This window comes from Chaetodon trifascialis, chromosome 14 (assembly GCF_039877785.1).
Source record: "Chaetodon trifascialis isolate fChaTrf1 chromosome 14, fChaTrf1.hap1, whole genome shotgun sequence".
Lineage (NCBI taxonomy): Eukaryota > Metazoa > Chordata > Actinopteri > Chaetodontiformes > Chaetodontidae > Chaetodon > Chaetodon trifascialis.
Window position 1 is genome coordinate 24,263,536 of NC_092069.1, and position 12,811 is coordinate 24,276,346.

Here is a 12,811-nt window from a genome sequence, read left to right on the forward strand (position 1 = left end):
AATCACTGCTCAAACCTCGTTGATTGACAGATTCTTCGCTTGTTTTGCTGATGCAAACGAGGCAGCAGTAAACACGGCGCCCCCCCACAGCGAACACTGTGTCACCTTGGCTGTAAAGTGACTGCTTTTAGAGTACAGAAACGAGGGTAAGAAATCCAAACTCAATCAGTCGGCCGTCAGAAATTACATGTGCCAAACAAACAAACAAACAAACAAATGAGCCAATAGAAGGAGACTGATGGATGTTGATTTGATCACGGGAATAAAAAAAGCAAATGATCAATCAGGTTTATTTGTCACATGTAATCATATCAGGTACAATCAGGTGAGAGGTAATCCTGTTAGCTCCTGTTGAGCTGTGAACGACCTCATTTAGGATCCATGAGGTCTGAGGGCAGAAGCTCCTGCTGAGCCTGTCGGTACCTTCTTCATGACGGCAGCAGGGAGAAACGGCTGTTATCCATGCGGTTGGCATCCCTGATGATTCTATTAGCCTTACTCTTGCAGCGCCTGGTGTAAACATCCTTTGGGCAGGTGCTTCTTGAACGTTCAGCCAAACGAAGCACTCCTCACAGGGCCTTCTGCTCCTGTTCGGTGCTGCTCACCAGGCAGTGATGTTCCCGTCAGGAGGTGCAGGAGTAGAAATTCTAACTGACCAGAGTCAGCGTGCATCGTCCAGGTCAGTGATGTGGACGCCTTCTCCACCAAGGAACCTTTGATCTTAAGGTGGGCGTAGTTCCTTCCCTGCTTCCTCCCAAAGTCCACGGTGAGCTCCTTCGTCTTGCTGATGTTCAGAAGTAGGTTTTTGTCCCGACAGCAGCAGGTTCGTTCTTCTACTTCCTTCAGGAGGCCTTTTCAGTGTCTGCGCTCAGACCCACCACAGCTGTGTCATCAGCAAACGTGAGGATGGAGTCGGATCAAACGTGGCTACACAGTCGTTTGTGTACATGGAGGGAAGCAGGGGGATCAAACACAGCTCGGGGGGGGGGGCTGCGGTGTCAAGGAAGGGTGGCTTCTGTCCCCACCTTCACCACCACCTGTCAGGACGTCAAAGATCCACATCCCAGCTCCTTGACAGCTGTTACTTAAGCTCAGCTGTTAACCCTTTAATTCCCAATCATGGTACTGTCACCTGTTACCAATCAACCTGTTCACCTGTGCAATGATCCAAACAGGTGTTTTTCTTTCCCAGTCTTTAGTTCCTCCTGTCCAAACTTATTTGAAGCATGTTGCTGCATCAAATTCACAATAAGCAGATATTTACAAAAATCAATGAAGCCGATGAGGAAAAACATTAAATAAATGATCTTTGTGCTGTTTATTTAATTGAGCACGTCATCAGCGCAGAGGTGGCTGCTGGTCTTGCTGGCTGCCGATGATGGCCTCAGAGCGAACGCAAAGGCTGTTTAACTCGCTTGCTGGAGGCTCATCAGCGCTTGACAAGGAGGTGGGGGTGGGCTTGTAATCTGTCATAGCTCTCAGACTTCAGCAGATGCTTCTGGGATCGCCCTCCTGGAACTGCAGCTCCACTTTCTTCTCGCACTCCCTTTCTGCTCTTCTTGGGCTGCTGCTTTATAATTGGCGATGTCTGCAGACTGCAGCGGTGAGTTGTCGGCTGCAGTGAGTCTGTTTATGGCCTCCTGGATGCTTCTGGAAAAGTGTCTGACTGCAGAGTGACTGAACTGTAGCTTTGGGTACATTTGCTTCTGTTGTTCACACATTAAATGTAGTATCAGTGGATCCACTGGTGTCACTGGTGACGTCCACTGACTGAGTCATGTGACGCAGACCGCAGGATGGCCTCTGATTGGCCGGACAATTTGCTGACCTCTCACTTGAGGCAAGCAGAGTCGTTTTATTGACATACTTTGGCCATAGCAAGACGGCCTCACGGTCAGCCCTGCAGCCATTTTTGGGGGTTCATGAGCAGCAGTGTTGTCATGGAAAAACAATAAGATAAGAATAAGAGCATTTTGCAACTGATATTAATGTAAAACTGAGGAAGAGCTTTACTGGAGATTTCTACATGAGCTGATTTTACACAAACACACACACACAAAGAAAGGGGGAAAAACGCACACACTCCATGCAAACACGAAAAGGACAAAGCAATTGTTTCGGGTTTGTTAAAACCGTAACAATTCGGTTGTAATCTCGAGCAGATTTGTGCACAGATGAGTTACAACTTTACAAACAAGCCATTGTTCTGCTCAGACAGGCTGCTGGAAACGTTGAATAATTATGCCCAAGAGAATGTGCTTAGCACAGTTCTAACCCATTTACTTCAAAGATCATCCCGCCGCACGCACGCACACCCAACAAACAGCTTTGATATTAGAGCTGCAGCTTGGCATCGGAGCTGCTGCTCTTCCTCGTCGGTGACCCGTTCTGCGGCGTCCAGCCGTCACCATCGTTTAAATTCCAGCCAGCGAAACGCTGCTGTTGGGAGGAACCGTACGACGGTTTGTACGCTGTTTTCTCTCGGAGCTGAATAAAAGTTTACATGTTCGTGTGTGTGGTGAGCGAGTTTCCCCTGAAACCAATCATTACGTAACATCAGCGGGGAAAAAAAGTTATTTTCTTCATTCCTGAAATACACAAGTTTTGGGAGAGATGTGCTTTTTGCTTGACTGCACCAGGAACACTCATCTGGGGCATATGTGTGAACAAACAGCTAAATTACTCCAACAGTGGTGTTTTCTGGTGAAAGAGAGAGCAGATGAGGACGCAGTTTCTGGCTGCTGTTGTACACGGTCGGGTGCCTCCTTCTCTTGATTTTTGACGTAATCTTCTTAGCACTCCACCCACCCCCAGCCTCCTTTTCAAACCTGCCGCCGGCACAAACTGTAACGATAAGTGCATTTAGGCTGAGCTGAGCTGAGTGAAAGAGGGGGAACCTACCGCTGATGAAGATGGCGAGGGGGGCTGTGGTTAGAGGGATGACTAGAGGAGAGCCGGCGAACAACGAGTAGATGACCCCGCCGATGCTTTGGCCGATGATGGTCTTCCGAACATCTGGACGGGGAGGACGCACACAGAGAAAACTCAGGGGGGAGGACTAACATGTGCTAATTAATGGCCACGTCTGCTAGGCTGGTCTGAACTGAAGCAGAAGTAAATTTCCAATTAATGTTTCAAACAATGTTCATATGATGTAACAAGCTTTTCTTTTACACCAAAGCTCCACTCATCAATATTTTCATAAACATCTTGACGACTTGCTGTTTCTTCCTTCCGCTAATCTCAGATAAGACAAATCAGTGCACATCCACAAAAGCATCTTAACACCCATTTGTTTTCTTTGGCTTTTTCTTGATTTTATATCACTTATTTTGAGGATTACATACTTATTTCTCCCCGTTTTAGTGACTTCTCTGTCTCTTACATCTCCCTCTTTCCAGGTTTTGAAAGGTTTTCTAGCTTGTCCAGCTGCTAGCACTCTCTGTAATCTCATCAGCCATGTTAGCGACAGGCTAACTGATGGAAAACGTGCGACTTCTTGAGGCTAAACAACCAGGTGTTTTTCTCACCTGCGTCTCTGCTTCTGTTGGATATTAGCTAAGCAAGTGTTAGCTTAGCCCCCACTAAAAAAGGTAGACTCAACGTGAATAACTAAACTGTCTGTTCATGAGGAATAAACTTCATTCTGATCAATAATTTCACCATATACTTGAATTACTTGTAAAATAATCTTGAATGACAGATAATTAATGACACATCTACAACACTCACTAAGCCTCTGAGAAAACAGTTAACGCGTCAACATTCGGGGTCATACCGATCTCGCCACGCGTGCTCTCGTCGTTGAGGGAGCCGAAAGCGATGGCGGGGAGGAGGATGGCGATGTAGAGGAAGATGGCTGTAGTCATGTACTTCAGCAGGGTTTTATTACTGCCAACTATACCTGAAGGGAGACCAACACAAACATATGAGTCATATTCAAGTCCTAATGGAGCGGAGGAGGTTCAACACTTTAATTTCAAAATGACAAAAACATTAAGAGAGTTCATCATTCAGCGCCTCCACATCGCCGACCGTCCAGCATGTACAGGGAGGCCGGTCCACGAGGGCCTTCACTTCTTACTGCCCTCTGCAAAATGCACGTAATGTGCTTCAGTTTCTTGCCATAAATCATTTTGGAGGAACGGTTATCGCTTTTATCCAAATGATGGATAACTCATTTTGGAATAAAACACTTTAATTGGGCTCTAATGTGATCACAACGATTTTGGTCCTGTGACTTTCACCAAATGATCATTATCTGATGACACTCACAAGACAGAAATGTCTTGATTTTGTTACAGGCCAGTGGAAAGAGCAGCCAGCATGAAGACTGTTCACCTCAAATGTACTTCACTCTACCGTCCTCAGTCCTTTTTTTACCGTCAAGGTCAACTGAGTCATTTCATCTGCTTTAACTGAGCAGCTCCCTTTAAAACAGTCAGTCATCTCCTGAAATTCACAAGCATCTCTGCCTGTAACTAAAACGCATTTTCAGAGGTAGCATGTGGACATTTTCTGACATTTTCTGGGACAGAAACCCTTTCACACGTTTGTGGACAAAGAGAATGATTTGATGAGCCAATAAAGCCACAAGTCTGCTGAGACCGCAATGGAGCATGTATACAGCGATGTCCTGGCTGATGGCTCGGGAAATTACAATAAGACTGGCCATACGGGAACATATGAGAGCAGTAAGACATCTGAGACGGGCCCCGATGTGACACAGATGCAGCACAGATGTATCTGAGGCAAAAGGTGACAGACAAATGAGGAGCTGCCAGAGGCACCCCAGTGCGGCATAATAAGGAAGATGATTCACTTTCACTACGAGTCCAGGTCCAGCCTACCATCTGTGAAGTCAGAGGGGTAGAAAGGCAGCCTGCGGCACAAGTCCTCATAAATCCCCCGGCCGGCTTTGAAGAAGTCTTTACACTGTGGACAGAAGGGAGGAGGTTAGATTTCCAACGAGGACACGTGCCTGACAGCGGCTCGCAGGTGCAGACGTGCCGGAGTGCGCCACCTACAGGCATTTTTATAATTGCTGCTTGTGTTTGACATTGTAGATTTAATGGTTGGAGCCTGATAAATGTAAGGACTCTTTTTGCTGGAGTATATTCTGCTGAATATGGGGAAAAGCACAGTTTTTGCTCTGAAGGCTGCCCAGGTGGTCTTTACCAGATTTTATTTGCTTAGTAGCAGAATGGTTGGCATGCAGAGGCCAAGAATAAAAGGATGGTTGACTAAATTCTGTCTTTGGGTCTGAATATCTGAATGTTAAAGCTGATTGTGATTGTAGAACTCTACAATCATGAAGTGTAAATAAAACTAAATGAAGCTGGCAGTCCCTCCGTCAGCCCTGAGTTGACTCTGCAGGTATTCTGACCACCTTCACCAGTGAGGTGGGTATGTGGCCTGACAGGCAAAAAAAGTCTGCAAACACTCAACTGGCTGCTGCTCGTTAAGCTCATTGCTCAAGTGCGTGGTAATAACTCAAGGAGGCTCAGAAGAGTGCACTGACATTTTTATCAAACGCACTTGTCTCTTGTCTGGACTGTGGTGTCTGGATAGTAAGTTCAGGAGGAAAATCAGCCTGAAACAATTGGAGAGAGGAGGACAAACACAGGATTTTTAAAAGCGAGGGGCACAAGAAAAAGACCTGCATTCAAGTACAAAAGCATTAGCATCAAAACACACTTAAAGGACCAAAAGGGAAAGTACTTATTATGCAGAATGGCCTAATTACACTACTGGATTGTAGTTACTGATGGATATATTTTAATTACATTATAAACTCCTGGATGGCTTGTGAAAAGTGTTAACCTGTGACAACACACCATAATCTATTTCTTGATTATATTTTGTATTATTAATCTGAAATTGGAAAACTAATAAGTAGCTGTAATGAGTTAAATTACAGGTGTAATTACTGTCTTTGCCTGCAGGTGGCAACGTCAACACCTCTACGACTGCAGCTGCCTGCAGGTGGCGCAGGTTGATATTTGCAGAACAACTTTGAAAGCGACTTTGCAAACTTGAGTTTTCGTCGTATTTCTGCATGTTTTTGAAAACTGAACATTTTGCTCGTCGGCGTTTCAGCTCGTCGCGTCCACGATGTCCTCCAAACAAAGCCTAAGGCTGCATCCAACTCGTACGTCGCGGCTCATCCCGCGCTGCGCCGCGGACAGTGACACACTTAGATTAAAAATTGCCCATTTGGTGATTCAGCTAAGACACTGGTGATTCCACAGGAGGCTCTCCGAAAGCTGATCTGAATCATCAAATTTAACGAGATAGTCCCCGAAAAGCTCCAATTGCGTAATCCAAAACAAAGTAAGCAGATCAGCGGGGCTGCATTTAGATTTAATAAAGATCCCCGCGTCCCCAGAACGACCAAGAGTGACAGCGACGGCGAGGGATGGAAGATTTAGTGTATTTTTAGAGAACGTGAGAGGACGGAAGGGAAAGAGCCACGTGATCCAGAGGAGCCATGGAGCGCTTCTTAAAAAGATGAGCTCTCAGGTTACAGCAGATAGGGAGCGAATGTGCAGTCCTGACTGAGCTTATTAAGTAAATTATCCAATTACCCAATGCTTCATTTTCTTGTAGAACATAGCATTACATAATTAAATGGAACGGGTGGGTGGGTGAGCAGGAAAAGCCCCTGGGAAAACCACTCCTGCCTCATTTATCATCTGAAGAAGTTGTGACGTTTGTTGGCAGAACGAAGCCGTTTCGCTCGACGTAAACAACCTGAAAACCAACAACAGCATTGACGTTTATGATGCCACACGCGCTCGCTCATCCATTAAATCCCTATACATCATGGAATCATTTATTATTACAAGGGAGTGTGTGTGTGTGTGTGCGCGCGCGCGCGCGTGTGTGTGTGTGTGTGTGTGTGAGTGTGTGGGGCCCGATCGCCGGCTCTTGGCTGAGGTTCGCTAAACAAAAGTCTCAGAGAGGAATTACTGTCCACCTGTTTGCCATTCGGCAGAGTGAAGCAACGGGAAGGAAAAACATAAAAACACAACAACAAACCGGCCTCGTTTTTTTAGCGTATAGGAGCGCGGCGCGTTCTCGCGGGTGGTCCGATGTCAATTTCAGATGTGGAAGGAGGCGGGGGAGTCGGGTGGTCTCTCTTCTTTTCTCTCTCATTTCATCATTTTGTGTTCCCTCTTGAGTTCACCTGCACTCCCTCCGCCTCCGCCATCCCTTCTTCCACCTTTTCTCTCCATCTGTCTTTCTCTATATATCCCTCTTTCACTGAGTGGCACTGAGCCTTTCAAGCCCTGGGATAAACACCTAACAAAATCCTCTGCTATAAAAAAAAAAAAAAAAAAACACAAGGGGAAATGTCTGGGAGCCCTGGCCTGTCAACCGCAACATTAGGAGGAGATGTTGGTCCGTGGCATTGAGCAGAGCCCCTCTGGAGGTGTGTGTTAATGCGTGTGTGTGCGCGTACATGCATGTGTAGCTAAGGGGTGGGCAGCTCTGACAGGACTGTGAGAGATGTAAGGTCATTTACCCACTGAGGAGGCCTGGCAGGAGTTGATGCTGATTGATTAGGGGGAGAGAAAAGATGGAAGAGTCGAGGCAGCCGAGCGAAGAGGAGGAAGAGGAGGAGGTGGGGGGTTGGAGGACGGAAATGGAAGAGAGCGAAAAATATAAAAAATGTGAAATGTGTAAATGAATGTGCAGTTTGATTCCTCTGCAGAGCTCTGGAAAGAAACGAGAGGACGGAAAGTGAGGGAGGACGACGGGATGAGGAGCAGACCTCGACTCTGAAAAGCAGAGGAGTATTAGCCAATCGCACGCCTCGTCATCAGGGCGCTGGGGATGACTCATTATGCCATGGCATGAATCCTCCAAAATGTGTGCCTAATCGCCTCAGGTGGCGCACACCGGATACTTCTGCTCACATGCAAACGCCGCTTCCCACCTTGAGGGGTTTGTGACTGCGGGGGTCGGTCTCCTCCTTCCCCAGAGCGGTGGGCTGCTGGTTGGTCGCCGTCAGCTGGTGCCTCTGGAACACCAGCGCCTCCTTAAACTCCTCCTGCGTCTTCGTCTCCAGCAGCTTCTGCCTGAAGGAGATGTCAGAGAAGAGGGTGGCGAACGTCCGGCCCAGCTCCATCGCCGTCTTGGTGCTTTTCTGTGGAGGAGCGTATGGGAGCAGTTGTGCATTAAAAGGATTCAATTATCACTGGTTTGCTTTGCTGAACCTCTGCTGAAGCACTGAAACAAGCTGTCTGCATGCAGTGTACTATCACCTCACGGCTTGTTAGCAAACACTTCATTTTTACACATCGAGCGGACGCGGAGCAACATCAGCATTCACTGGAGTTGTGTTTGTGTCCAGCTGATTAACAACCACCCTCCGTGCAGCCTGAGGGTAATATGTGGTTGTTTAGCTGCTAAATGTCCCACTTTCTTCACCAGTCAACCTCTAATTTTGTCTCTGGTGCAGGTTGATTACAGCAAACATTCGGTCAAAAATATCACAACTGACACACACACACGCAGTCTGTTCAACTTGTTTGTTAACAGAATGAACAAATTTTCCATTTTTCACGTGAATAAGAAAAAATCTTTTTTTCATTTCTCTTATCTTGACTATATTATCTACATAGAGAGAGAAATAAATACATAAATATGACATAATGATAATGGAATAATAATAACAGTAAGTTGTGCTGCGTGGGGGCACATTTAAATAAGCTACCACGAGCTGCCTCCAACAGATAAAAAGGATTAGGCGGTGAGCTAATTTCTAAACATTTTCTCTATTATTTTTCATATAGATGCTGTTAGTAGCACAGCACAGATCTGCTCCTGTGGGACACCTGAAAGATCTCATAGGAAGGTCCACAGAAAGCCTCATGCGTCGCTGTCCAACAGTGCAACAGATGTAAGTGCAGGACCGGTACGTCTAAACCTGACTACCACAGAGGTGGGCTGGGTAGGTGTCAGGTCTGGAGCTGGTGTTTTGGGGGGCTTTTGTCAATAATCCCACACTCTCTGTTAGAAATGCTGTCACGAGTCACAGAGTGATGGTAATAATGCCCTGGCAGGATCTGAGACAGCGTGGTGCCAGGGAAGCCTTGTTAGCCAGGTGGTGATGATACCACCACCGCCCGGCTCAGCGCGTGCAGCAGCTGCTGCAGCAAACAGAGTGACTGAAGCCTTCGAGCTTCTTCACACTGCTAAGCGAATTTCAACCAGAGCTGAACGAGCTGAGAGAATGGCTCTTGATTAGCCTGAAGGCAGAGGACACCCCTCCTTCAGTCAGACATCACCGTCTGTGTGCTCTGAACAGTTTGTAGGACCCAAAACTGGACCAGTTCGCAGCCATGCTAGCAGCTCTGCGCTGCATGCTAACGTTAGCATGCTAACATCACTCACTGTCACTGCCAACATAAAGACCTGCACACTGTAAACTTCACTGCGTATATTATTTACTGCCTCATCACTTTATGTATATATTGTTTATTTTAGATTTTTGTACCACTTCACTTTTTATTTGTCTTTTTTTGTCCTTGTTGAGCTGTACTTTTTTCCTGCATGCAAGTCGAGTTCAATGTTTAAATTCCTTGTATATACACACATGCTTGGCCATTAAAGCAGATTTTAACATGCTGATAATAATAATGCCAACATGTTGGTGTGAATGAATGAGATTTTTCATCTGATGGTGGCGCTAGATGAAAAGCCAAAGCGACTGCGATTGATCCTGAGTGGAAAATAAATGAGTTTTCCAGATTTTATGGCAATCCATCAGATATTTGTTGAAACATTTCACTCAAAAGCACAAATATCAACCTCTTAGTGGCACTGGAGGGAAAGTCAGGGGTCGTTAGGATTCACCCACTGAGAACCATGAATGTCCATTCATCACTTCAATGATGAGACATTTCACAGCGTTTGGCCCGCCGGCGGCCCTTAGGAACATGATCATGTCGACAATGTCGAATCCCACTGAGACATTTCATCCATCCATAGAGCCATGCTCCGGGAAATATGACTAAATATCGGAGGAATGAATTACGCTGCAGAAGCTGTTTGGATATGTTTTCATTGCTGTGAAGGGAGCTACAGCTGCCATCCTCCACATCTTGGAGGCACCGTTCAAGTATCTCGTACTCAAAGGACAGCTTTTTGTTGTTAGATTCATTTAAGTTTTGAAGGTCGCCTGTTTGATTAAGCAGGCTGACTGGGAAAACGTGGGTGTAGAAAGTGATTAATGGCGTGCCGTCCACACCAAAGACCGACAGCCGCTTGCCTAACTAGCAAAAGAGCTAGAGGAGCCTCTCTGAGGGCAGCACGAAGGTGTTGACAGACGCTTTCGGTTGTGTGTAACTGAGTGAATGAGAAACAGCATTTCTGAAGAAAGGTCGTGTCTGTTCAGCACATTCACCCCGGGTAAAGAAAAAAAAAAGCCACAAATGCTGTAAATCTCTCTAAATGGCGGGTGATGGAAATGGTCCACCCTTACACGTGCCAGATTACATACATTTGCCAACCAAAGGAATTCCTATTATCATCATCATCGTGCCCCTCTAAAGACGTTTTCTTGCAGAAGCAGTCAGCATCAAGGATAATTGAGACATAATAGTGCTTTATGTTTACTTGGGGCTTAGATAAATGTCTCTGAGAATGCCATTAGTGGTTGTGATTGCAGCCTGGAAGACTGGCAAGGAGGGTGCTGGAAGCATTGCAGAGGGCACAAACACAAAGGAGGGTTTATGGGAAAAGAGATAGAAACCAAACAAACAAACAGAAAGCATGATGCAGCTAGCTGAGGCATCGCTGATTGCCGTGGTCGGTGGTTCCACAGTTTCATGGCAGGGCGTGCTTTTGGGGGGGGGGGGGGGGGGTGCCACGCTAAAAGTGGGGCCAGCATGAAGAAAACCCTCTTTTGTGTCAGCAGAAAAGAGGTTGAGGGTTTGAGGGGCTTTCCATCTGGAGTAAGGCAACAATCAGAGCCATGTGAAGACAGGAGAGGATGTGTGTGTGCGTGTGTGCGTAAGTGTGTGTGTATGTTTGTGTGTGTGTGTGTGTGTGTGTGTGTGTGTGTGTGAAAGCTCAGGATGAAGCAGCCGAGGGTTGAGTGGTTTGATGGGAAGCAGAGAGAGTTCATGTTTTGATGGGAGGGAAGGGTATTACAGGATATGTGGCACTCTCCATCGGCTGCAGCAAGCTCTTCAGAGCTGAGGAAACAGCCATCCGGCACACAACAGTGACCCGAAAGGTTCTGCCAACAGGACGCTCAGGCCCACGCCAGAGACTGAGAGGCCCTCGGATTAAACTCAGTTCAACAGACACTTGGCAGCTTGGCGGTTATATCGGTAACATTTCAGGGAATTAAAAATCCAAGGAAATTAGGTAGCAAATGACCTTGAAAATGAAATTCGAGACCAAGAGTGAGGAAAGAAGTCAAAGGCTGCAACGGCAAAAAAGTCCGAGGAGGTTTGGTTTTTAACTTTCAATAGAATAACAAAAATAATGTAAATATCAGAGTGGAAATCAGATTTTAAAACCACCATTTGCAGCTCATATATTATGCAGTTTAACTGTTATTTTAATGACGGTTGCACATAATTAGCAGCTCATTCGTGTTTCCTCCTCATGCGTCCTTTTACTTTAAATTGCAGAAAACAGCTTCTGAGCTGTCATCGTCACACATCAGGATCTTGATTTGACTGTAACATGTGCTCTTCAGTGTCTTCTCGCAGCCAGAAACTGTTATGAAGATCTACAGTTTCATTCAGAACTGAGCTCGCTTTTAAGAAGCTTAATTGGCCTTGTGACAGATGGCTGACTGTAACTGAATTTGAAAGAGCAGACTAATTAATAAAGTTTTAACTGTTGAATATGCATTTCCTTCTAAGTACAGTAGCTGAAAGCTGAGCAGGAGGGGATGCAAATGATCAATTACTTGTGCTATAGCAGCAGGATGCTGACATTGATCATATGGCGATCGAAGCCGACAGCTAGCACTTAATTTCAGACATGATGAGTGGTAAAAAAGCAAAACGACTGGCAGCGGAGATGCAAGAAGAATCACAGCAACATTATCAGCGAATGACTGAAGGAATGAAATAATGAGAGAATAAGGACAGAAGGAAAACATCACATTATTGAATGAAACAGAAACAAGAGGGTCTACAAACGCCTCAGTAATCCACCAAAGTCAGATAAATCCCACATATCATTTCTTCCCTCTAGGGGCGGCGGTTACCATTTTGAGCGGGGCCAGTATCAGGATGACATAGCGGACCTCGCAGCAGTTCTCCCCCCAGTTCTGCGGCCTCTCCAGGCGGGAGATGCACACGTGACGCCTCTGGAGATACTTCACGTTGCAGCTGGAGCAGAAAGGGAGAAGGAGGAGGTTTTATAAATGTCAGCGCCTCACCTCACCGGCAGCGCCCTTCATTTCCATAGATCGACCTCTCTCTCTCTCTGCAGCAACAGGTAGACACGATGCAGATGTCACACGCCCACACGTATGTGGATGCATGTGTTCAAACACACATACGCTGCAGAGATGCTGCAGTTTCATCAGCTGGATTCAGGATCCAAACATTAGCTTGAGAAACTATTGCAGTTGTCAAAACCATGAATCTGATTTGTAAATTTGGAGTTCTGTCAGTTTGCTTTCTGGGTTAAGAAAATGATTTGATACCTCGGTTGAGGTTAGAGGACCTTTGTCATCAGGGCTGCAATCATAAACGTGCACCGACTGTGGTCGCACTTTAAAAAACACAATAACGACTGCTGGTAAGAAACAGTAAACAAGTCGCAGTGTTTAAGT

At 46.1% G+C, this 12,811-nt stretch overlaps 1 protein-coding gene across 3 annotated transcripts in view; it reads right to left on the bottom strand.

Moving 5' to 3' along the window:
• Positions 1-12,811, bottom strand: part of slc4a11 (solute carrier family 4 member 11) — a 78,200-nt gene that overhangs the window by 14,839 nt on the left and 50,550 nt on the right. For all 3 annotated transcript variants that reach the window (XM_070979057.1, XM_070979058.1, XM_070979059.1), the window contains 5 exons: positions 12,239-12,362; positions 7,943-8,152; positions 4,851-4,935; positions 3,779-3,904; positions 2,902-3,015 (listed from right to left, as the gene is read on the bottom strand). In XM_070979057.1, coding sequence (XP_070835158.1) covers positions 2,902-3,015; positions 3,779-3,904; positions 4,851-4,935; positions 7,943-8,152; positions 12,239-12,362 — 659 coding nt within the window. The remainder of the gene's footprint in view (positions 1-2,901; positions 3,016-3,778; positions 3,905-4,850; positions 4,936-7,942; positions 8,153-12,238; positions 12,363-12,811) is intronic.